Source organism: Canis lupus, chromosome 20, assembly GCF_003254725.2.
Source record: "Canis lupus dingo isolate Sandy chromosome 20, ASM325472v2, whole genome shotgun sequence".
NCBI lineage: Eukaryota > Metazoa > Chordata > Mammalia > Carnivora > Canidae > Canis > Canis lupus.
The window spans coordinates 51,436,591-51,461,726 of NC_064262.1; the positions used below are offsets into that span (position 1 = coordinate 51,436,591).

Consider the following 25,136-nt stretch of genomic DNA (forward strand, 5'->3'; position numbering starts at 1 on the left):
TCTCACTGGAGCTACCGTGTGGTAGTTTACATATCCTTGTAAACCGCTCGGAGTCCTCTGCAACAAGGCAGGGTACAAATAAATATATAAGCCCCAAGCTACTTGTGCCTCTTGATTCAATTACCCGGCCTCAAATGCAATAATATCCTTGTCTTATTAAGAGACAGCCGCTTGCTCTCTCTCTGTTGGCTCACCTCCCTGATAGCCAGCGCTCCACGGATGGCTGGCCCGGGATCCTGTGGCAGTCCCTCCTCCCCGGGAAGAAGAACCAGGAATTGTTTTTGAACCAAGATGTGGGTGGCAGGGCTGTAGGCTGAGATGATGATCCTGGGAGTGACAGCAAGAAAAATTTTTCCTGCGTGTCAGTCCTGGACCTGTTATGGGGACTGCTTGCTTAATTGGGGCAGCATCCTCAACGAAAGTATTTGGAAAAAAAAAAAAAATTTCCCAGCCAGAAAAGACGATTTGAGAAACAGCTACTTGAGCACATAGCTTACCCGCTTAGAGCCCATTAGCAGGAATATTAAGCTCAGAACCAGCGAGCAGCTCAGCCAAGAGAGCAGCTGGCTTCTCCGGTACATTTGCCACATCTGAGGTGAGGACCGTCCACCTGATTGGAGGCTTCTGTACCTAGACAGTTCCTGGGCTCTCACACCTGCTGTTACAAGCATTTTCCTTGGGATAGGCCAATGCTCTATGCCTGGGACTCTGACCTCCCAAGAGTTCATGACCGAGGTTCCAAGCTAAACCCGGTCTGAAAGAGCTGGCATTGGCACCCTCAAACAGTGAGCCTTCCAGGATGTTCCAGTGGTTCCCGGGGACGCAAACTTGACTGCGTATTTGAACCTGAACCTGCCAGGCGAAACTCTGGATCCCTGCTGTGCTGAGAGTTGGCAGCCAAGCCCCAGGCATTTAATTACACTGCTGCAGAGAACACTTCAGCGAGGTGCGTCCAACGCAGACAATTATTTTAGGAAAGCCGTGGAGGCCTTCTCTCCTTGCCACTTAAATCTTGCTTCTCTTTTACAATTCAATATTTCGTATGTTGAAAGAAAATGGCTTGTTTGCTTCAGAGGACACACTAGGAATTGTAGAAAGGAGATGTTAATTATGTTGAACCGGGCTGCATTGTCTCTGCACAAATGAGACTCTTCGGGGAGTATGGGGCGGGGGATTCTGTCCAAGTTGCTTGGGGATCAGAGCCAGGGGAACACGGATGGGGGTGCTTAGGCTCAAGTTCTCTCTTTTGTTGTGTTTTAAAGAACCAGATTTGTCATGAAAGGAGACACAGGTAGTTTCACATTCTCCTGGAACCAAGGCGGAAGGCGTTCTTGGGCCACCCTTCTTGCCTTAGGTCGGACTCCCTCAGAAGCAGAGCTGGTGGGGAGTGGTTGAGTGCAAGTATTCGCCGGGGAGGTGATGCCACCAGGAACCAGTAGGGGAAGTGAAGGACTCCATGCGGGCGGAGTACAGGTGCCAGTGGGCTCCCCTGGAAAGCTGCATGTGGCACCCCCCGCAGAGCTCTCCTACTGGAGGGTTGAGAGGGCTACCGAGACCTGCACCTCGCACCTCGCACGAACTCCTGTGTGGTGCTGTGGAGGACTGCAAGGGGTGGGGGACTTCTGCTGCCTGCCCCGTGCGAAGGCAGGGGGGGCTTTGATGGCCAGAGGAAGCCTTTGGCAAAGGGGGGACCCCAGATGCTTCTGCAGTGAAGTCCTGGGGAGGCCTGAGTGTTGGCTCTACCTGAATCATACCTGCGTGCACGAAAGGCCGGGAAGGTGAGTGACTCCACTGCTCCGCGGAGGAGACGTGGACTGGTGTAAAGGGGGATCCCCCAACTCCAAAAGGGTGTACATAAGGCACAAAGACTAATTACAATCATTTCAGATGGCGTTTATGAATGGTTGTGTTGTCTTATAAATCAGTGGAGGAGTCAAGCTCATCTGTACAATTATATCACTTGCTCACATTACAATAAGCTTTAAAAAAAAAAAAGACTTTATTGAGTGGGAGAGGAAAAAGGTGGGCTAATCGCTGGCATCTCCAGGATTGCTCGTAACTCACAGCCTGGCTTATCTCTGCTACGGCTCATGGGAACAGCTTCTGTGGGGCGATCAGTTAACAGCTGTCCAAATGAACAATTATTGTGGGGCTTTGTTTCTCTGTAAAACACTTGGGTTTTATCAGTTTCTTCCAGGTATGTAGGAACGCATCCTGGTTAGGACCAGAATCTTCCGTTTCCCACCTCTACCGCCACCACCCATCCCTGTTCACCTTATCTGCCCCCTCCCCCCCTTTTCTACCCTTGCTCCCCAGTCTGTCCCTCCCCTCTGACAGCCACCAGGGGGTGCCTGTGAGCACTTGGGTCTGGTGACCTCCACCGTTCCCCATCCTCTGTGGCTCCCACTTCACCCAGGAAAAACTAAAGTCTTCCCTACAGCCCACAGGTCTTGAACATGCTGTGCTGCCCCCTCCCTGCCCTCATTTCCCCCCAACCCCTTGTCACCATTCTCACTCTGTTCCAGCCATGCCAGCCTTATCCATGTTTCCCGAACAAACTGGGCATGCTACTGCCTCAGGGCCTTTGCACCTGCTTTTATCTCTGCCTGGAACATCCTTCCCCAGATATCTGCATGGCTAATCCTTCACCCCTTTCAGGTCTTGACTCAAATGACACATTCATGGAGGCCTTCCCAGGCCACCCTAAAATTGCAACCCCGAACAACAGCAACACCCACCCCCCCCCATTATTCCTTCCCTATATACTTCTTTCTATGACACTCATCACCCTTTAGATATCTGGCATTTACTTGTCTATCCCTGTCTTTGTCTAACGTAAGCTCCTAGAAGAGCTTTTGTGTTTTCGCATTGTGTTTACTGCTGTGTTTTCAATATTCAGAATACAGCCTGACACACACTAGGAGCTTACCAAATATTTGCTGAACAAAGGAAATCATCCTTCCCTGATAAAAACAAAGAGATTGGGACTTGTGACAAAGTCCAGTGTGTTCTGCGGAAGCTCAAGGGGGCCTGATCTAGGAGCCCACCGTGTTCCATCCAGTGATTACTCAATGCTTTTTGAGCAATGTTTCTCAAATATTTCTAGATATTGATTGGTTTTGTGCTGTCAAGCGTCCCCTCCCCTATCCCTTTCTCCTGGCTCACTCGTCCTTCAAGTTCAACATAAGCATCCCTTTGTGGGGTACCTCCTCTGAAATCCCCAGCCTGAGAAAGATCCCCTGTTACTCCTTGCAATTTCTTTGGAGCATTCACCGAAGTAAACAGTTCTAGAAGTATCAGTGGGGTTACATGCTTGATGTCTCCTCTATCCATGGGCAGCAGCCAGATGTTTTCTTCACTTCTCTCTTCCCAGCCCTATCCCAGACCCTATACCAGGCATAGAAGGGGCACTCACTACATATTTCCTAAGTGTAGAAAGTTTTGGAGTTCCTTGATGCCCATTAGCATTTCAAGGGCTCTGATAAGTCCTGCATCAAAGGGACTTGTTTCATGCTACAATGCACACATTTATTTGATCACTGAGCACGCCTGGAATGATTGCCAGTGTTCCAAGGATCATGGCTTGGGAAACCGCCATGATTGATCCCTGAATTATCTAAGCATCATAAGCTGACATGAAGTTTAATTTAGGAGTCTGCAGTGATGCTTTCTATTCAATGGCCTGGAAGTCTCTGTGAGGATTCGGTCACCCTTTGGCCATTAACTTACTGGGACATATCCAGAGTCCATGTTTCCCAGTGGGCTGGGAAAGCAGAGAGGGAGGTCCCGGTTTGGGGATCGGTACGAGTGGGTCTGTGCCCCGTTGAGGCAGAGCCAGTGTTGTGTGTATGCGAACTTGTGTGAGAGAATGAATTCCTGTCTCGCGGAAGGGTTCGAATCCCTCAATTTTTTGCCATGCTCCTTAACCCGCCCCACACATCATCTGTGAAATGGGTTTTCTTGAGGAGCGCTTGAGATCACATGCATCAGGCATTCGGCACATGGTCCAGCACATTCCAGGGCACCCGTCATTTCCCTGGGTCCCCTTTCTCCCTCAGCATGGGCAGAGTGAATCCCCCATTGGGTTCCTGCTGTCTGACCCCTGACTTCCCCGCAGACCCTCTTCCAAAGCCCGGAGGAAGGCTGGCAGCTGTATACCTCGGCCCAGGCCCCCGACGGGAAATGCATCTGCACGGCTGTGATCCCTGCACAGAGCACCTGCTCCCGCGATGGCCGGAGCCGGGAGCTGCGGCAGCTGATGGAGAAGGTAAGGACCTGCCAGGTTCCCCGGGAAGTCCGTGAAAATCTCCCAGTTCCCACCCTGTCTTTGCCCCCGCCCCCCAAGTCATCTGGGGCCAGATCTAGCCAGGTAGACTATTCAGAGCTAGTGGATAACCCAGCTCCCCTCCAAGGGGATATTTTAGCCAACATCTGTTCAATGGGTCTTTGGAGAAGCTGAGCGCTGTGTAGGGACGGGGGAGGCAGCATCTGAGTCTCCTGTGTGTGATCTCTGGCCCCAACCGTGCACATCCCACTCAGCTCTTTAACTCGCCAGACTCACCTGCTGAGAAAAATGTCCCGTGTCCCTTGGAGAGGGGTCTCACCTTCCAACCCCAGACACATACAAGATTCCATCCCCTTCTGATTATGGTTGATATGAAACAGTCCCCATTCAGAACATCCCTGAGGATGTTCTGATGCCCTTTATAGACTGATTGCTGTCCCTTGACACTATCCAGCTGAACTGCTCATTAGCTCCGATGTCAGTGTTGAAAGGGACCAGCTACCTCCCATCATCATCCCATAGAGGAGGAAGCTGAGGAAATGGTAGAGAACAGAAGAGATCCTAGTCAGCACCGGGGTCTCCCACCCACCCACGAACTCTGCAGGATCCTGCCCCGCCCACCAGAACTGCTTTGCCCACCAGTTTGGCACATCCACGTGGTGTCCCCTGATTGCTTTGTGGCATCCAGGATGGGTATTGGGCTGTTGAGTTTCTGAGAACTTCCATGTGTCATGTGAACAGGGTGCAGGAAAACCTGTGTGTTTCTGCAAGCACCTAGTGTTGTCTCTGAGTTTACCTTGACGGGTAGAGCTCACCTTTGTCAAGTGAAATTCACCTGAGGCAGGTGGAGGTGGGAGCCAGGGGGTCCTCGTTCTGGGTTAGGAGAGGCTAGGGCGACGGAATTCAGTTCATTCATGTAGCTGAGAAGTACTCCCTGGGCATCTAGTTTAGGTCAGTGCTGGGCACTGGTGATTTCGCTGTGGATGAGCCTGACACTGGGTCTTTCTTGACCATGACGATCCCCCCTGAAGGAGGCAGATGAGTAAGAATGTTCTGGGCAGTAGTTGTAGCTAGGAAGAAAATAACCACGTGAGGGAGACAGGATGAAGAGTTACTGGAGGCAGGGTGGTCAGAGGAGGCCACTCTGAGCAGGTGACACTGGGGTTGAGGCCTGAAGGATGCAAGGAGCCAGCATGGCAAGACAAAGAGAACAATGCTCCCTGTAGAGGAATCGGCAGGTGGAATGGCCCCGGGAACAGTGCTCCCTGTAGAGGAATCGGCAAGTGGAATGGGCCTGGGAACAGTGCTCCTGGGAAAGGGATTGGCAGGTGGGAGGGCCCCCAGGAGGAAAGGAGCTTTGAGTCTGTGCAGGGAAAGGGGGCTGGTGGTCCCAGTGGATGAGCATGGAGGCAAGGCAGGTGAGGAGGCAAGACCGACCAGCAGGGCTGCAGGGGAAGGTGATCCAGTCTTCCTTTTGAAAAGCTCTCTCTGGCTGCTGTGTGAAGGATGGACTGTGGGGGGCGAGGGTGTAAGCGCGGAGACCAGGGAGGAAGGGGAGAGAGAGGGGAGAGGTGGTAGTGGCCACACCAGGCCGGAGCAGACGGATGGCCTGGGCATGTCATCAGGAGGTTGCTGGTCAGATCAGGGGAGCAGGTTGGTGGGGTGTTGGCCTCTGGCTTCACCAGCCTGGTCTGTGGCATCTCAGGGGCTGGGGAGGGCAGGGGTCTGGCTCTCCCTAACCCTCCTGAGCTCCTAGGTCCAGAATGTCTCCCAGTCCATGGAGGTCCTTGAGTTGCGGACGTACCGTGACCTCCAGTACGTGCGCAGCATGGAGACACTCATGCGAAGCCTGGACGCACGACTCCGGGCGGCTGATGGGTCCCTCTCAGCAAAGAGCTTCCAGGTGGGTCGTTCTGGGTCAGGTCAGGGGCCAAGGGAAGAACTGGGATCAGCGACCGTTAGTTCTGAGAGTGGGGTCGTGGTGTCTGGGAAGGACCAAGGGGAGGCTGGGATCCAGGGTCGAGTGTGGACCAAATGTCAAGGGCCAGGTATGCATCAAAGATGAGGGGTGGGTCAAAGGTTAGGGCCAGGCCTGGGTCAGAGGTCAGGGGTTAGGATCAGTGAGAGTTCCATCTCGGTGGGCAGGAACTGAAGGACAGGATGTCGGAGCTGTTGCCCTTGAGCTCAGTCCTGGAGCAGTACAAGGCGGACGCGCGCACCATCGTGCGCCTGCGGGAGGAGGTGAGGAATCTCTCCAGCAGCCTTGCAGCCATCCAGGAGGAGATGGGCGCCTACGGGTACGAGGACCTGCAGCAGCGGGTGATGGCCCTGGAGGCCCGGCTCCATGCCTGCGCCCAGAAGCTGGGTATGCTTTGACCCTTGACTTTGACCCCCGACCTCCACGCCCAACCCTAATACCACCGCTATGCCCAGAAGCTGCACATGGCTTTGACCTCTAACGTCTAAACTTTGACCTTTGACTTAATACCCCAGGCCTAAAATAGACCCCCAAACTGGAAATGGCCCCAACCCTTGACTCCCGGCCCCCTTACCTTCAACCTAACTCCATCTTGGGACCAGATTTCTGGATCCTCCCTCACGCCTGGTCCCAGCTCTTCCCAGTTTGATCATACCATCATCCTTGCCTGTCTCCCTCGGGCTCTTCCCATCCTCCGTCCTTATCTACCCTGTTCCTGCCTCCCAGGCTGCGGGAAGCTGACTGGGGTCAGTAACCCCATCACCATTCGGGCCATGGGGTCCCGCTTTGGCTCCTGGATGACCGACACGATGGCCCCCAGTGCGGATAGCCGGGTGAGTGATCATGTCCACCCCAGGAGTCAGGCAGCCTGTGGCTGCCCACGTGCCCAGCAATTCCACACTAATGCTTCTCTTATAGCCTGAAGTGTCCCAGGATCCCCAGACCCCTTGGCCCTCCCCTCGACTGTCTAGTAACCACCAGGTGATCAAGGACCTTCCAGCCCTGAGAATCACCATGTCAGTTGTTGACCTTTGGACTTCCAGTGGCCTTTATGGTCACGACTGCCCATCACCTCAGACCCACAGGAACCAGCCACTAACTGCCCAGTGACTATCCTACTGGCTGATATTGGTCACTGGGTGGCCCCTGAGTGTCACAGATTAGAGGTAGTAAGTAGCCACTGTCTCAATAGCGTCACAGGCCTCCCACAGATTATAGTGGTTCAACCAAGTGGTTAAGAGCTTGGGTTAGGGAATCAGGCTTGGATTTGCATCCTGCTGCCACCAAATTCTCAGCTAGAAAATCTCGGGCAGTTCCTTAATGTCGCCAGAGTCTCGATCTCCTTATCTTCAAAGTGGTCGTGACAGTGTTGGCATGCAAGCTTCTATGATGCTTAGCCCAATAATCAGCAGGGGTGAGGGAACTCACCCATGCTGACTTGGCGACGGTAGGCGATGATGGCAGAGGAGATGCTGCTGGCAGGCTGGGTCATCTTGTGGCTACAGGGGTGAATTCAAGTGACCTCGTCACCCAAGTGCTGGCCAGTAACCGCTAATCATGCTATCTCCAGTGACTGCTGAATTCCCGGGCCCCGTGAGTCACCAGGGCTGGCGATTTCCCTTGATCCTTAGGTAGCAAGTGTCTGTTTTAAGACCAGTGGTGTTCCCCGACCAAACGATCCCATTCCTGGGACTATGACCGGTCCTGAACGGTCACCGGACATCCCATGACTGACTAACGGCCACTTAGCGACCGCGGACCCCTAACAGCCACGGGTGACTCTTGCGTGGTTGCTGGGGCCCTTGGGTGGCCGGCGGCGGCTCCGCAGCGACAGCAGCTCTCTCGTAGGTCTGGTACATGGATGGCTATTACAAGGGCCGGCGGGTCCTGGAGTTCCGCACTCTGGGAGACTTCATCAAAGGCCAGAACTTTATCCAGCACCTGCTGCCCCAGCCGTGGGCGGGCACAGGCCACGTGGTGTACAACGGCTCCCTGTTCTACAACAAGTATCAGAGCAACGTGGTGGTCAAGTACCACTTCCGCTCACGCTCCGTGCTGGTGCAGAGGAGCCTCCCGGGGGCCGGCTACAACAACACCTTCCCCTACTCCTGGGGCGGCTTCTCGGACATGGACTTCATGGTGGACGAGAGCGGGCTCTGGGCCGTGTACACCACCAACCAGAACGCGGGCAACATCGTGGTCAGCCGGCTGGACCCGCACACGCTCGAGGTCGTGCGGTCCTGGGACACCGGCTACCCCAAGCGCAGCGCCGGCGAGGCCTTCATGATCTGCGGCGTGCTCTACGTGACCAACTCCCACCTGGCCGGGGCCAAGGTCTACTTCGCCTACTTCACCAACACGTCCAGTTACGAGTACACAGACGTGCCCTTCCACAACCAGTACTCCCACATCTCCATGCTGGATTACAACCCCCGGGAGCGGGCCCTCTACACTTGGAACAACGGCCACCAGGTGCTGTACAACGTCACCCTCTTCCACGTCATCAGCACCGCCGGGGACCCCTAAGGGTGCCCTGCAAGGCCCAGGGCCGGCGCCCTTCTGCTCCACCCACGTCCCTTTCTCTCTCTCCGGGGCCCTCTCTTCTCCCCTCTCCTGTACGTTGTTTTCTCTCCCCTCCTTTCCGCCGGGCTCTCCTTCTCTGCCTCTGTATTTCTCATTAGTGCGTTCTCTGTGTGTCTTTTCTCCTTTGTTGGGTCTCTGGTTTTGATACTTCACTCTTTCTGCCTTTTTATTGCTGACCCTCTTGTCTCTCTCTTTTCATGGATCAGACTCTCCGGTCCTTTCCCTGAGGCCTCTGTCTCTCTCTTCCCTCCTCCACCTCCCTTCTCGCTTCCCACCCAGCCCCTAGCCCCTCTCTCCAAGCCTCCTTCCCTCCCTTCAAGGAGTTGAGTGCATGGATCGGTTTCTTTCTTTCTTTTTTTTTTTTATTTACACTCTTTCTTTCCAGGTTGCTGGAATAAACAGGACCTTTGACATTTGAGGCTTTGGTTGCTCTGTGTGTCTCAGGGGGGCAGAGGAGGCAAGGTGGAGGCTACGTGTGAGCCTGGAGACCCATCCCAGCTGGGCCCCCTTTGACCCAGGCAGACAAGCCCAGCCTGAGGGCCTGGTGGGCAAGCCCTCTGGGAAGACAGGCGAGGGGACCCACTCCAAAGTTGTTTTGTTTGAAAACAATCTGTCTAAAGGCAATTTGATCCAAACAACCGAGAATTCTCTCACAACGATGACGACCAGGCCTCGAATGAATATTCCCCATCACTGGTTTTTCACTCGTTGATCACACCGGTGCATCACTGAGCCATCTGGCAACTTTTTAAATTTTTTTTTTTAAACAATTTGGCTGCTTTTAAGAATCTGGGTATGAGAGAGTAGGACATGGCATTTTTCCCTTTTCTTTTTGCTTTGTAATTTCAAAATACTTTTAGATGAGTCACACCTGTTCTGAGTTCACTACTAAAAAGGTAGAAACGACCTGAAGGTGTGCTGGGTGGCTTCAGCTGAACACACCCACACCCCACACCTGGAGCCCCTTCACCTGGAATGGGCTTGGGTAGAGACCAGAGCTCCTGGAGGAGGAAGGAGAAGCAAAGCTAGGGAGCATGGGAGGCAGGAAGGCATGTGGGAGAGCCAGAAGAGATCGAAGAAGCAGAGGCCAGTTCCCTAGGAGCCTCAATGATGTGGCTATGGTGGGGAATGGGGGGCAGAGAAGAGGAACAGGGGAGGGCTTTATTTTAGCCAGATCCCTGGTGGCCAAGGTGAGACAGACTGCAGGAGTGAGGAGAGTCATCCCTGGGGCCAGTGGTTGGCAACAAGGGGAGTGCGGACTCCCACCTGCACGTTCGCTCCACCACATGGACCCCACTGAATCTGGAGAGGGATCTTGCGTAAAGAGCCCCACAGGCCTGGATCCCACCCCACTGAGACCATGTAGTTAGCAAGACCTGCTCTTCTGGGAGCTACCCTCCCCCGCCCATCTCTAATTAATGGCCTCTCTGATTAAATCATCTCCGGGAACTCGGGACACCGGGGCCATACTGCAAATGAAACCAATGAATAATAAATGGGACTGCCTAATGCACTCATTTAAAACCAATTTTTAAAGAAATTTTCAAGAAAAGCAATTAATTTCCATTTAAATTAACAAGTTTGACATTGAAAAAGAACCGATTCCGGGATAGGCCCATGAAGGCACTTTGTACCTAGTTTAAAAAAAAAAAAAAAAGAAACGAAGAATGGGCACCTGGGTGGCTCAGTGGTTGAGCGTCTGCCTGTGGCTCAGGTCAGGATTCCAGGGTCCTGGGATCCAGTCCTGCATCAGGCTCCCTGAAGGGAGCCTGCTTCTCCTTCAGCCTATCTGTCTGTCTGTCTCAGGAATTAAAAGAAAGAAAGAAGAAAAAAAACAGGGACAGGGTTGGGACACTTAGGACCTCTGTACCCCAGCCCTTCTATATGTATTTATTTGCAGACAAATCTCCCCCAGTGAGCACAGTGGGGGTGGGCAGTTCATTGGTCTCTCCTACCCCCAGTGGAAGGTTGGGGACCGAGGGCTGCCAAGTTCCAGTCTTTGTCCAAAACACACACAGACCTGGAGACCCGCACAGAACACAGGGCTGGGTGTGGGTGTGCCTGTCACATCTGCACACCAGTCCTCCTACAGACAACCAAAGATTGGCAGGAGGAACAGCCCCCCCTTCCTCCGGGATTCCTGTGTGCCTCGGGCTGCCTGCTGCCACCTCTGACATCCCCCCTTGTGGACGGTGCGCCTGGTGACACCGGGGTAGCTTTGCAGCCCATCCTATCTGTGGCAGAGCCTGCGGTACCCCAAGTTGAAGTTGAGGGGACCCAGTCCAGCCCTGCCGCATGGCCACAGGCCTGAGCTGGTGCATGTGGCAGAGGAGTGGAACCCCCCTCCCCCCTCCCTGCAGCCCTGGCGCCAGGGCATTCTGGGCTGGGAAATGTGAGGCCAAAAGGACAGGAGGGAAGACTGCACCGCTGTCACCGTCCAGAAGGTCTGGGATTTATGACCCCGCCTCCAGGCAAGAGGCAGCGGGTGGGAATGCGGAGCAGGTGAGGGAAGCCACAGCTACTTAACCATGAATCACCCCAACGCTGAGTGGCCTCCGAGGCATGTTTATCTAACAGCGACATTCTTTTGTGTTTGGGTTCTGGCCGCTGCACAGCTAGATGAAGGGGGTGGCCACACCCAGTCAGGGGGACTCCTCGTGTCACATAGGACACAAACCGAGGGATAACCAGAGTCCCACAGCTGCCCGTGCACGCACACACACACACACGCACACACGCACAGATTCCCACAGTGACAGAGAACGCTACAAAGACCATCTCCCTGCCAACCCCACACAGGAAAACATACACCACGCCCCAGCAGCGTCTCAGCCCCGTGCACCCTCTTCATTTCTGCTCCTTCCCAGAGGCTCGAGTCAGGAAGGGTGTGATCGCTCCCCCGTCACACAGAATTGTTGGTGCAAACGGGGGTGCTGCCACCTGCCTGCTGGCCCCCACAGGTGACGGGAGATTCTGTGGAGAGGAAGCCCATTAAACCTTCCTAATGACAAACACTCTGGCAGGCAGCAGAGAGCGATCGCTCCAGAAACCAGCCAGATGGGAGCTGGCCCAGGTGACCGTTTATGAGATACAGCCGTAGGGGCCTCCCTTGGGGTGGGGCTGGTTTCCATTGAACGAGGGGGGTAGAGTGGGCTAAACTGATAAGCCCCGTGACTGAACTGCGCCCCCAGCCCAGGCCCTGGCACAGGGGAGGCCCTGAGGAGGGGACAGAAAGCAGGAGGGCCACACCCACAGGCCACCTGGGAGATGCCTCTACTCTCTCTGCCCACAGGGACCCGCTCTGCTCCAAGAGGGCCCTTTCCCCACGGACCCTTCCCCAGAAGGTTGGGCAGGATCCCCACTCTCAGAGGTGCCTGGTGGTAGCACCCCTCCTCCTGGCTGGTCCCGTGTTGCTAAGGTAACAGCATCGGAGGAGGCAGGACCCAGGAACATCGTGCCAGAAGCATTTGTAATAACAGGAAAGCAGGCATCGGGGTGCTGGGTCTAATGTGTTCTACTTGGGAGTGGCCTGTGTATGGAGGGCATGGGGTGATAGGTGCAGAGGGCACTCAGGGCAGGGGGGCTTCGGTCTGGCTCTCCAAGGATCCCCTGAAGATCCCCAGCTCCACCCTGACCTGCTGAATCCAGAGATGTGAGGTCAGGGCACTGCCCTTGCATTCTCGAACATTCTTCAATACCCAAGTTGGAGGACCACTGGCACTGACTGGCACCCTAATTCTCTGCTAGGAGCCCTCCTTCCCCGGGATGAAGGGAGGCATCTCAGGGAGGAAATGCAGCCTGGATACTTGGACACCAGGGAGGACGGAAGATGATGGCTCCTCTGACAGCTCCCCCTCACCTCAGCGGGGAGGGAACGAGACACAGGACAGCAGAGTAGTGGTTCCAAGTTTAATCAAGGATGCGAAGGGGGCTGCACTGCCACTCAGTGAGGACCCCAAGGTGGTGGGCAGCCTGGGCCCCACGTGGAGCATTTGCTTTTTGCAATTGAATAGAGGAACATAGCATAACCAGAAACAGTGTTAAGGCCGTCCTGCCCCCATCCTGGACCTGGGTGGCAAGGAGGGACACAGGGGCAGCTCAGCTGACTAGGCCTTCTCTTTGGGACAGGTGACCCCCACCCCTTCCGTCTGGGAGCCTCCCCACTCACCTGCCCTTCTGAAGTCAATTCCTAAAGGGGAGGGGAGTCTGACAGGGACAGCTCCAACTAGGGGCAGAGAGGGGGCCCCCAGTGGTGAAGAGCTCCCCTCAGCCATTTTGAGAACAATAAATACTGTGACGTCAGCAGGGTAGGGCACCTGTTGGCCAGCTGACAGCAGGGAGCAGAGTCTGTGGGCCCAGCCACCTGTCCCACCCCACCCGACCCTGCAGGCCAGGCCTGAGCCACCCACACCCCTCACTCCGTGCGCAGGATGATGTGGATGCCGGAATCCGTGAACACGGGCCCGCTCATCTCCCCCGTCCGCAGTGCAAAGGAGGCATCTTCAAATGGCTTCTGCATCTGACCTGGGGAAGTGTGAGCGATGGTGTGTGGGGGTCAAGACCCGGCCGCAGGCCAGGACCAGGTGGAGCGGGCAGATGGGACTCCCACCTGCGCTGAGCCTCACGCTCATCCATCACATGGTTTATGGCCCTGTCAGTGGGGCGGCGGGCCATTAAGAAGGCCCCAGGAAGCCTGAGGACAGCATGAGGGATGGCAGGCAGAGCTGCTGCCACTGCTGTGCACTTGGGAGGCACATTTTAGTGATGAACTCATCTCCCTGGGCCCCCGTTCCCAGCCCCTGCCGCATCATCTGTCCTGCCTGCCTCCTGGGGCACACAGGCAGCTGACAGCCCCTTGCTGGCTCTTCCCACACTCCTCACCCCATCCTGGGCCCCTCCCCGATGCTCTGCAGACCCCAAGGTGGAGGGGGAAGAGGAGAGAAAGGAGGAGGAGGAGGTGGCCTGATCCCCTCTGCTCCCCCCTTTCCACTGCCTGAGCCCCATAGACCTAAACTCAGGGCTGCTGAGCTGAACTCTCCTCCCCTCACCCCTGTGGGTGGTGCTGGGAGGGGCATTCTTGGGGACCCAGCCTTACACCCCCCAACCAGAGGAGAGGCACACGGCAGCCAAGTACCTACCCTGCCGTGTCCATGATGGGGACAACTGCATCGAGGGACCCACAGACGGACTTCCCACCGCAGGGGGGAAAGGAAGCCAGGCAGAGGGCTCTGCAGCCCAGCCAACCCCCCAGCAGTGGGAGTCCCTCTGGAGCCTGCGGGACTGTGCTGCCACCTGGTGGACCCTGAAGACCTGCACAGCCGGGGCTACCCCTCCCAACCTCCCCCTGGCAGGAGGATCCCCGAGGCTGGGACAGAGGCTCCTCTAGGGCCAGGTAGTGCCCACTCCTTGCGCACCTCTGCTGAAGGCACCCAGGTCTCCCCTGGCCTTGGCCGAACTGCAGTCGCTGAACTGTGAGGCCAGAGATTCAAAGTCTTCCTCTCCTGACTTGATCTTCTGGATGTAGCCTGTGGACATACAGGGAGACCTCTCATCAAAGGCAGGGTGGGATGGAGCGGGGGGCTCCTGATGGAGGGGGCACTTCCCTCGGAAAGGAGGCACGCAACCCCTGCCCTATTTGCAAGGGTGACCACTCGCTCCACACACATTCATGAACACCCCCCACCCCCCCGCCACCAAGTGTGCGCCCCCTGACCCTGTGGTGGCCTCAATAGCCACACTGGTCTCAGAGCCCGTTCCCCCACCCCAGCTCCCTTTGCCACTCCTACCTCCCGCCCCCTACAGACATAACATGAACACAACATGACCTTTTCCCACACCCCAACACGTATTTTGGGGAAAATCTCTACCTCTAGGCCCTGTTGGGGAGGAGGGCAAAAAGCAGGGCAAATACTGAAGAGGGATGCTGGGACCCTGCCAAGATCCCACAAGGCACTGATGGGGAAATTTTCTAGAAGTTTCCAGGAGAAAGGCAGGAGGCTGGGGCACCAGGCCAGCTCTGCCACAGGAGCTGTTGGCGGATCCCCTGGGCCTCAACTGTCCAACCTATTGGAACTGGGAGGAAGGCCCAGGCTGCTAAGTGGGGCGTCGTGAAGAGACCACAAGGCAGCCGAGACGGGACATGTGTCATTTCCATGGACATGGCCTCATAGCAGCCGACACCGTTCTTGTAGCTGCCCTAAAAGGCTGTGGTGGCATCACACTGGATGCATCCTGTGTGTGGTACAAACTGCTTCCGCTGGGGACTCATCTCCTGGGGGCGGGGGGTGGGGGAAGGCTGAGGCTGCACTGAGCACCTATATGACTCACATGTGGGGAGCAGGGCACATAGGAAGGCTGTGTTTGCGTGGTGAGGAAGAGCCTCCTGTTGCTCCTGAGTCCAGGTTCCAGGCAGGAGCCCCTAGAGCCAGAGCCCACCCTCTCCTCCTCGAAATGCCCCATCCTGCTCCAACCAGCTGCCCCAGCGCTTGAAGGAACATTCCTGCCAGTCTTGTCCCTGCACCCACAGGCGCAGCCACGGGGTGGACTCCCAGGACATGCAGCTCCAGACCACCCTGGTCCCACATGGCCTCCCTGACAGCTACTCTCCTGGGGACATTCTGCACACCCACCCAGCCCACCCCGGGTGTGAGGATCACCCTGTTATCCCTGCTAGTGGGCTTCTGCACACCACCCTCCACTGCTCCTGTCTGAGCACCACAGGGACGCTGCTGATTAAGCCACCTGGCGAACTGAGGCCCAGACACCCAGCCGGGGCCATCTGCCTGCTGAGCTCGTGCAAACTCCGCTATGACCACAACTGAAACAACACAACTGTGACAACACATCTATCACCCCATCCTGTCCCACACCATGGCAGCGCCTGGGTCCTGGTATCTGGTCCACTGGGGGCCTTCCACTGCTGTCCCCCTCACCCTGTCATCCCCATGTCCCAACCATCCCTCTGCTGCTGGCCCATTAGTCATCTGCCAGCAGACCACAGTGACAGCACAGTGTGCCTGCCATGGAGACTCTGACAAATGTTAGGTGCTGTCACAATTCTCCCATCCACAAGGGCCACGCGTCTCAGTGATAAGACTCCCCCCGTTTCTGTGTGACTTGCCCATCCCTGGGCTATCCTGCCTGTGCATCTTGTCATGGGACAGGCTGCCTGGTCAGAAAAGCTTGCCAGTGCGACATGAGCCCCACCCTCCATGGGCAGGGGTGGCTTCTGCCTGCAATGCCCATGCTGGGGCTGACCATGCCCGCTGGGGCTGCTAGGTGGCCCCCCAGTGCTAGCTGCACCCATTAGTGATCCAGCCTGAACTGGACATCACCAAGACTTCTCTACTCCCTGGACTCCGGGCTATCTCTTCGCCTCACCTGGGCAGCCTCAAGATTCTTCCTCCTTTCCCTTGTCTGGACCTCGATTCGCTGGCCAGAGAATCCTGTGCATACAGTGCTCCCTGCTGTAACCTGCCCGGCTCCGGGCACAGGCCCCGCACCTGCAGAGCCGAGCCCAGTACAGCACCACCTTGCCGCATCCTCCAGGAGCCGATGCTGTGAGTCAGCAGGGATCCCTGAGACTAGATGGCCTGGCCATGGTACACACAGATATCAGCCCAAAAATCAAATAAAAGCCAAGTTTCTGCCCGCCATAGTTCACAGCACCCAAATCTTCCTCTGATCAGCCAACTCTCAGGAAATGTTCTGCTTGGACAGGAGCCTCAAGTGACTTAAAAACAAACAAAAAAAAATCACTGCTTTCTCATCTCCTCTTTCTAGAAGCTGCCCGTCAGGAGTCTGGCCACAAGCCAAGATGCAAGGGAACCCTCAGGCCCCTGTGCATCCCCTGGGCTCAGTATTAACCCAGCCCCCGTGACAGCCCTCCCAGTCTGCCCTGCCCCTGCCACCTCGAGGCCTTTGCTTAATGGTCTCTTCCCATAGGAAGCTCATTTGTTGTCCTCTGGCCTCATCCAGGAGTCTTTCCTAAGACCCCGCTGTGGGAGGTGCCCCCCTACATTTGCCAGTGTCCCATCTGTGTGTCACCTGCCTCAGACTGGGAGGGCAGGGCCAGTGGGCCTTGCTCGCTGCTGTGTTCCCAGCACCTGGCCCTGTGCACAGAACAGGTGCTCCCTAATGCTGAAGGAATTCATGAATAAATGAGACAGAAACAGGCCACAGAGAAGGAGGGAGAGGGATCCACCCCTCCGCTCCTTAGACAGAAATGCTGGAATCTCATGTCTCTTTCCTCTGTGCCTTAGATCCAAATGCTCAAGGGGGGAGGAAAAGGAAGCACATACCAAACACCCCCTGCCACCCTCCTGGCGATGCCCTGACCTAGCCAGCCTGCCTCAACACCCCTCACCAAGACGGCACTCCATCCAACGGGCGCTCCAGGTGAGAGGCAGATCCTGGGGGGCAGCCTCTCAAGGAGCTCCCCATCTGAAGCAGGGAACTTTTACCTGATTTGGGGAGTTGGGGGGCCTTTGAAACTGGCTGCATGACAGAAGTGCACCTGTCGCTGCTGGGAGGTCACAGGCTGGCCTGCTCCATGCGTCTCTGAGGCCAAGGCGGGTAAACTCTAGACTCCCCCACTGTTGTATTCAGATCTCAGCTCTACCCATCCCGAGCTCTGTGACCCTGGTGGGTGACTGCCTCTCGAAGGCATACTCGCCTGACCTGTAAAATGGGCTATTTATAGCAGCTCCCACCCTGGAGGGCTAGCAGGAGGGACAGTTACTGCTGGAAAATGCCTGGTGCAGCACAAGCCCCTGACAGTTACTAGCTGTCAGTCCATGTGGTAGGGAATGAACGTGTCCCCTCCAAGTTCGTATGTTGAGGCCTCAATCCCCAAAATGACTGTGTTTGGAGACGGGCCTTCATGCAAGTAATCAGTGATAAATGAGGTCATAAGGGAGACCCCCTGGTCCCATAGGATTAGAGTCCTTATAAGAAGAGACACTAGAGAGCTCCCCCTCACTCCCCATGTGCACATGCCATGGAAAGGCCACGTGAGTACACAGTGAGGAGGCAGCTGCCTACAAGCCAGAAAGACAGTCTTCACCAGAAACTGAATCGGTCAGAACCTTCATCTCAGACTTCTAGCCCTGGAACTGTGGAAAATAAACAGCCAGCCTGTGGTATTCTGTTACAGCACTGCAAGGTAATACACCACAATTGTTTAGGGAAAGTGAGTAAACAAATCAGTGGTCTCTGATTCTAAGATGTTGCTTTTTTTTAAAGCAGGGGAGGGGCAGAGGGAGAGGAATAGAGTATCCTAAGCAGGCTCCACACTCAGTCTGGACCCCCAACGTGGGGCCCCTGAGATCATGACCTAAAGTGAAATCAAGAGTTGGATACTTAACCGATTCAGCCACCCAGGCACCCCTAGAAAGGTTTAGAGACAGACAAGGGAAGGGGCCTGGACCAAGTAAAAGTGGACAGGATTAAATCTGCCCAGAAAACCGAAGATCCAGCAGGAGGGGCCCAGAGAGACCAGAGACTCAGCCTGAAGACAGTAGACTGGAAGGGACCCGCCAACCTTGGGTGGGGACGCTAGGCCAAAGGGGCTCACTGACCCGCAGACCCTGGGAATGAGCATGTTTGAGGAGACTGCTACTCACACCAGGGCCTCCCTGGGACCCTTAGGTCCCAGGCATGTGGGGCTGGAGGGATGGGGAGCAGGTGGAGAGGGCTTCTCCACAGCCTGGCCTCCTTAGACAAGGACACTGGCAATGACAGGCAGCTGGTCCCCAGATCCCTGGCAGGGCCTGGCCACAGCCCAGCAGCTGCAGAGGAAAAGGAGCCTCAGCAGAAAACGCGGACATGCTGGTTCTTATTGCAGGCAGCCTGTCCCCTCGGGGCGATGGACCTAAATGGGTACTGATGAGATTCGAGCCCAAATCCTGATCTCCTGATCACCTGGAACAAGCCCAGGACAGGGGGAGCATCCACTTTTACAGAAGAGAAAAACAGGCCTGGACACCCGAAGCTTGCTGACAGGGCACATGAGTGTCTGGTTACAAAGCATTCCGTGGCCTGGGCCATCTCCCAGCTTTCTCCTAATGACCCCTGAGGGGTCTGTCCCAGCTCATCTCAAGACACTGAGTAAACAGGCCAAAGTCACCAGAGGGTCTCCATGCTGAGTCCACCAGGCGCCTGAGTCCCATCCAAGTCCCACCAGGCTCCCTAGTCCCTGCTCAGAGCTCTTTCAAGAAAGGAGCAGATGCCTTGTCCTGACCTGGGCCCTCAACCACACAGGCCTGAATGACCAGGGTCCTGTGTAGATGTTAAGCGCTGGGCACTGAGCCCACTGCTCTGTTGAGCCGTCAACCGCTGGCCGGCCCCTGGGTCTCATGGCCATCCTATCCCCATTCTACAGATGATGCAGCCAAGGCTCTGAGATACTTGCTCAAGGCCACACAGCTGGCACCAGGCTTTATCTGTGTGTGACTCCAGGATGAGCCACACTAGTTGTGACCTCACCCTGCCCCACCCAGCTAACCCGTTACCATATGCTCCTGAGTCTGCCTCCTGACCTCTTGGGAATCTGCTCCCCTCTCCCTGGCCAGTCACATCACACTGCCTGTAGCTGCAGGTCTGCCCACAGCTCCCCCGGGCCATCTGCACAGGTACATGCATGTTCCAGCCCCTGCTAACACTCCAGAGTCTACACCGACTCCAGGGCCTGACAGCTTCCTGGGAGCACCTCCCAGATCCCCCTTCTCCAAGACCTAACTGACTCAGCAGCCCCAGGATCCTCCCACAGTAACAGCCCACCAGGCGCACACCTATCCATCCTGGAAACGGGGAGGCATCCTCAGTTGCCCCTCCCAGGCAGTCTCCGAGGCCTAACAGCCTTTCTTCCCAGCCATGCCCACTGCTTCGGCCTCCTGCCATCTCTTGCCAGGATTGTCCCAAAGGTCTCCGCCTCTGGCCTGGCTGTTCTGCAGAACTAGACACTCTCCCAGATGGTCCGCCTCTTGCCCACTCTTGTGGGTCCCCAAGCCTCAGAACACGGACCACCTGAGCTGGGAGGACCCAGGTCACCCCTTGATTCTCTGGGCATTCTCCACGAACCTCCTCCTTTTCCCTGGGGCAGCACACCCCTCCTCCCAGCTGCTCAATGTTAGATCCAACCAGCCTGGGCTCTGGGCCTCCCAGCATCCCTGGCCCTTGACACTCCCCACACTGCTCTCTCCTGAAAGCAAGGCACTGCAGGACCAAACCCCCCAGTCAAATGTGGCCAGCTTTCCTGCTGTCTCCAGAAAGGACCCGGACTCTTCGCTCACTCAGGGCCTCAACCTTGCTGGGATAGGTCTCATCCTCCTCAGTCCCCTGCACAGCCTTCCCCAGAGTCCAAGCTACGGCCTTGCCCAGGCCTTTACTTCTGGCTCCCTGCTGTTCATGAAACAAGGCCGTGAGGACAGAGCATAGGCCAGGCTGTGTGTAGAGTGGTGGGAATATGGTGGGAAGAGAGCCAGTCCCTGCCCTCACAGAGCTCAGGAGGCGAGCTCTTTAACCTGCCTTCCAGAATCTGCGCATGAGCTCTGCTCCTCTCTATGAGGCTGCTGTGTGAGGCTTGCAGGGGCCAGGACACCACAGGAAGCGTGTGGGTGTAAGTAATATCCTGTAGCCAAATACCGGACCAAGTAATATGACAGTAAAACAACCACCAACACTGACTGGGTCTGCACTTTGCAAGGCCTGTGCTCCTAACAACAATCATCATGACTGTTAGCATTAGAGGACATTTACTAGACACCAGGAACTGTTACTCATGTTTTACATTCATGCTTTTTACTGCATGAGGTCAGAGTCTTCACAACTGTCCTAGGAGGTAGGTTCTATCATCAAAACACGAATCTTACAAGTGAAAAGACAGGTTCAGAGATGTTATGTAACTTGCTCAAGGTCACACAGCCAGGGCTGGGCAGTGCCAGATAGGAACCCAGGCCGTCGGGGTCTGGGTGAGGCACAGGTCATCTGGGGTAAGAGCAGCCCAGAAAGGGTCTGGGGTCTGTGGTGCCAGAGTCTGAATGATTAAACCACACGTGAGATCCAGCCCAGAACTGTCCAGCAGAACTGCCTGTAAGGATGGAAAAGTTTTATACCTGCGCTAAGATGGCAGCCACTAGCCACCTGTGGCTGCCAAGCACTTGAAGTGTGGCCAGTGTAAGGAACCAATCTTGAATATGGCTTAGTTTTAATTAATTTAAATAGTAACGGCCATGTGTAGGTAGTGGCAGCCATACCAGGCAGCTCCATACCAGGGTTCTGCAACTTATGGCCCTAGTGAGCTAAATGCTGCTGATTTCATAGTTTTCTTGGCACCTACACACCAGGTATGGGCAGGTATGTGACAACACCCATTTTACAGAGGGGAAAACTGAGTCTCAAGATGACACAAGCTCCCCCTGGAGCTTACAGGGCATAGCCACCATCTGAACCCAGGGCTGCCAGCCCCCAAGGCTGGGTCCTCCTCTCGTAACCTGGCTCACCCTCAAATGCCAAATAGAAAGAAAAAGGAGAGGCAGCTGTGCAGTCCAGGCTCATGTCACGTACAGGCAGTTCGGTGGCAGCCAATGCTGACAGCTGAGTTAGCTGGGGTGCAGGGCCTGGTGTGATTTCTACGAGGCTGGCTCCAGCTCCCAATGAGGGGACAACCTCTCCCCACATTCCCCCCACTCCAACCTGCTTCCAACTCTGCTCACCATTAATCAGCTCCAGGGCCTCCTCCTTGGTCCTGGTGATCTTCTCCTGTCGCCAGGATGAGGGCCGCCGGGACTGGCTGTGCTTGACAAGCAGGTGCGAGCAGCGGACCCTGGTGGGCTCCCCTTGTCCATTTTTGCTACCACTGCTGCTGTTGCCACTCGGCCGCTCCCACTGGCTGGCATTAGTAATGTGATTGAAGTAGTATACCCGGCCTGGAGGAGGGGGGATACAGGAATTCAGCTGGGACCTGCTCAAAGGACACCACCCGGAGGCCAAGATGACGGACCGGCCAATGGGATTCCTTCATTCAACAAATCCCCTGAGTCCACCTCGAGCTACAGGCCCCGAGGGAGCCAGCATTCTAGATGGGGATGGGCAGGCCCCAGACAAGCAAATAAGACAATGTCATAACTTCAGTTATTAGTGACTTCAAGGAGGAAAACCACCCAGAGTGACAGGAGAGACGAAGCCGGTGTGGGGACAGGCAGCCAGGCTGCCTGTTCAAGTCTGGCTGTCACTCACTGTGTGAGCTAACCTCTCTGGGCCTTGATTTTGTCACCTGTAAAATGCAGATAACAACAGTCCCTGCCTGTAGGGTTGTGCTAAGGACTGAGTGAGCTCACAGCGGTAACACACTTAGACTAGTGCCCAGTACACATTAGGAGCGTGACAGCTATCATCTCCCTGTAGACGACAGAAGTGAGGCCTCACCTTCCACACCTTTGGAATGTTTCCTGAGTGTACACTTGGCCCCAGGCACACATGGCTGGAGGCAGGAATTAAACCCAGGTTGCCAAACATGAAAGCTCTGTTCTTAACCCGCACCCAGTGTACAGCGCTGCACAACTATGGACCAGCAGTACAGGGGGGTCAAACGTTACCCAGGGCCCAAGGAGCAGGAAGGAGGGAAGGCCACAAGAGAGAAGATTGAGGTAGAACCCAGGAGAGCCCAGGCATCATTCCAGGGGCTGAGATTTTTGCACGACTGGCACCCAGCACCGTGAAGAACTGAAGGTCACCCCTGAGGAAGACCATTAGGGTGGAGCCGAGCAGAAATGGCCAGAGAGGGGGCCCAGAACAGGGCAGAGCATCAGGATTCATGCTGTCAGCTGTGGCCACGGAGCAGGGCTGGAGCGGGCTCAGTGAGAGCTGAGCCAGTGACCGACCCTAAAACCTTGCAATGGCCTCTCTCTCCATGAACCTTGGTTTTCTCATCTGAAAAGTGGGGGTGAAGCGAGAGATTAAGGACATAACTTCACGGGGCTAATGTGGAGAACAGTGATGATCCGTGCAAAGTGCTCACCAGAGGGCCTGGCCTTCAATGAGCAGATATCACTGTGACTGTGATTTTTATGGGCTGGGGAGGCAGTGCGGTGAGATGCTGGGCCTGCTCCTCACTGGTCTGCAGTGACAAGGGCAGGCGGGCTCTGCTGTCAGACTGACCTGACTCTAATCCAGCCCCCACCCCCTGAAATGAATGACCTTGGGGGAGCTCCTTAAGTTTTCTGACTTCTGCTTCCTCACCTGCAAAACGGGGTGATAACTATCCACCTCCCAGAGTTGTGGTCATTCAGAGAGAGAGAGGGAGAACACACTCCAAACACACTTGGCACAGGGCTGGGCGGTAAGATGAGCGTGCCCGGTTACGGGTATTATTACTGTGGATAAGCCTCAGATCGGGCTCCCGGCACAGGGTCCATCCACCGGGCGGCGACGACAGACTCGGGTTAGGCGGGGATGGCCGGCGGGTTAGCAGGGGCAGGTTGTGGGCCCGAGGCCCGGCAACGCTCTGGGGCCACGCCCTGAGCGTGGGGTTGGGGTGTCCTTCCCCGGGGTGCCCCCCGGGCCCAGCAGGGTGCAGACACGGTCCCCGGGGACGTCGGGTGCAACAGGCCAAAAGGTGTCAGCCGGATCGGCAGGGCCAGGGCCATCACCTGGGGGAGTGCTGCGGGATCCCCGGCCCCCCGCCCCCGCCCCCCCACCCCCGGCAGCGCGCTGGGTCTCTCCGGCCCCGCCCCTTGCCTCAGTTTCCTCCGGCATCCCCGCTCCTGAGGTTCGCAGCCCCCACGGGGCGGGCCCGGGCCGTTACCCTGGGAAGACGCGGAGGAGCCAAGACCCCACGGGAATCGGGCGGCGGCGCCGCGCCCCAGGGGCGAGCTCGAGCCCTGCTTCCGCGGGCCCGCGCGGCCCCGCCCCAGCCCCGACCCCCGCGGCACCTGAGCTGCGGCTCATGCGCTTCTCCCAGCCGGGCGGCAGCTTCTCCTCGTCCGCCATCTTCCCTCCTGCCGCAGCGCCCGCTCCGCCTCCGCCGCACCGCCTATGCCGCCCGCACCCGCCCACCGCCGCCGCCGATTGGCTCGGCCCGCCTCGCCCCGGGGCCCGGCGACGATGCTCATTGGGCGCCCGAGCAGTCCGGAGAGGCCTTCGGGCTTTCTATTGGGTAGCGGCGAGACTGGGCGGACCCTCCGTGCGTTCTACCGGGTCCCGCCCCCGTACGGCCTCCCCCGGATCCCGCCCCCTTCCTCCCTCGGCCGCTGACTGGTAGGGAAGGGGCTGGAGCCCGTCCTTCTCCACAGCCTCCGGCGAGCTTCACAGAAGTCCGGGCACCTCCTTTGCGTCCTTCGCCGCAGGCCCCATCCGATTGGCTACTGCGGCAGTAGTTCCCGCCTTCCTCAGCCGTTCCCGGAGGCCCGCGCCCCCTTATGCGGAAGTGTCCGGGTGGTTTCGAGGTGACGGCAGCCCACGAGGTACTTGAAAGAGGCGGTGCTGCCTTAGCTGTTGCCGTAGCAACGCAGTTGCCTTGGTGATGAGCAGCGAAGAAGCCTAAATTTGGCTCCTCCATCCTCCTTCTCCCCACCTGTTTCCTCCAGATGTCCAAAGCTGTCCCCCCACTTTTTTTTTTCTTTTGCGAGACTAACCCTTTCCCTGTGCCACTGACCAAACATCTTCTACTTCCTTTGGAACCTACTTAACTTATTCTCTCGGTCTGGCTCCTGCCTCTGTCCTGGGTGACTGGTGGGTGTTGGCATGGCCACTTAGCTGGCGACACAGGAGGATGCGTCTGTAGGAGGATGATGAGCTCAGTTTGAATCGTCTTAAAATTGAGTGTGCGGCACCTGTGGGACTCTGGGGAGGTGCCTGGGGACAGGCTGGAGATAGATACGAGAGGCAAAGACACCAACAAGGAAGAGTTCAATGATAGTTCATCTAGAACTAGACCCCTATGTGACCATTGAAAAAGAATGAGGCGGGGATCCCTGGGTGGCTCAGTGGCGTAGCACCTGCCTTCAGCTCAGGGCGTGATCCTGGAGTCCCGGAATCGAGTACCACATCGGGCTCCATGCATGGAGCCTGCTTCTCCCTCTTCCTGTCTCTGCCTCTCTCTGTGTGTGTCTCTCGTGAATAAATAAAATCTTAAAAAAAAATGAGGCACAGTCATATAAAACATGGGGAAACATGTCTACAAGAAATAGGATATAGTAGGTTAAGAGCATTCAAGAGCCAGATCGCTTGTGTTCAAAGCCTGGCTATGACTTTGAAGAAACTAATCTCTGTGTTTCAGCTTTTCAGCTTCTC

General features: G+C 56.2%; 2 protein-coding genes and 1 long non-coding RNA gene across 5 annotated transcripts in view; 2 read left to right on the plus strand and 1 right to left on the minus strand.

Annotated features, from left to right (window-relative positions):
- Window positions 1-9,264, plus strand: part of OLFM2 (olfactomedin 2) — a 61,400-nt gene extending 52,136 nt beyond the window's left edge. For both annotated transcript variants that reach the window (XM_049097669.1, XM_025457452.3), the window contains exons 2-6: window positions 4,118-4,267; window positions 6,042-6,188; window positions 6,431-6,650; window positions 6,990-7,096; window positions 8,112-9,264. In XM_049097669.1, the coding sequence (XP_048953626.1) occupies window positions 4,118-4,267; window positions 6,042-6,188; window positions 6,431-6,650; window positions 6,990-7,096; window positions 8,112-8,789 (1,302 nt within the window). In that variant the 3' untranslated portion in view covers window positions 8,790-9,264. The remainder of the gene's footprint in view (window positions 1-4,117; window positions 4,268-6,041; window positions 6,189-6,430; window positions 6,651-6,989; window positions 7,097-8,111) is intronic.
- A 3,477-nt stretch (window positions 9,265-12,741) lies between these two features.
- PIN1 (peptidylprolyl cis/trans isomerase, NIMA-interacting 1) lies at window positions 12,742-23,937 on the minus strand. Its single transcript, XM_025457451.3, has 4 exons — window positions 23,777-23,937; window positions 21,560-21,772; window positions 14,261-14,371; window positions 12,742-13,370 (listed from the first exon to the last, which is right to left on the minus strand). Exons 1-4 carry the CDS (start codon window positions 23,832-23,834, stop codon window positions 13,261-13,263), a joined length of 492 nt encoding a protein of 163 aa, XP_025313236.1. The 5' UTR covers window positions 23,835-23,937; the 3' UTR covers window positions 12,742-13,260.
- On the plus strand, window positions 13,251-18,971 carry LOC112666478 (uncharacterized). 2 transcript variants are annotated; one of them, XR_003140869.3, is made up of 5 exons: window positions 13,252-13,390; window positions 14,819-15,086; window positions 15,373-16,405; window positions 17,108-17,243; window positions 18,691-18,971. It is a non-coding gene; the product is annotated as an uncharacterized LOC112666478 (long non-coding RNA). The 2 variants fall into 2 exon arrangements; XR_003140868.3 differs by lacking the exon at window positions 14,819-15,086 and having other exon boundaries at window positions 13,251-13,390.
- Window positions 23,938-25,136: the final 1,199 nt, after the last annotated feature.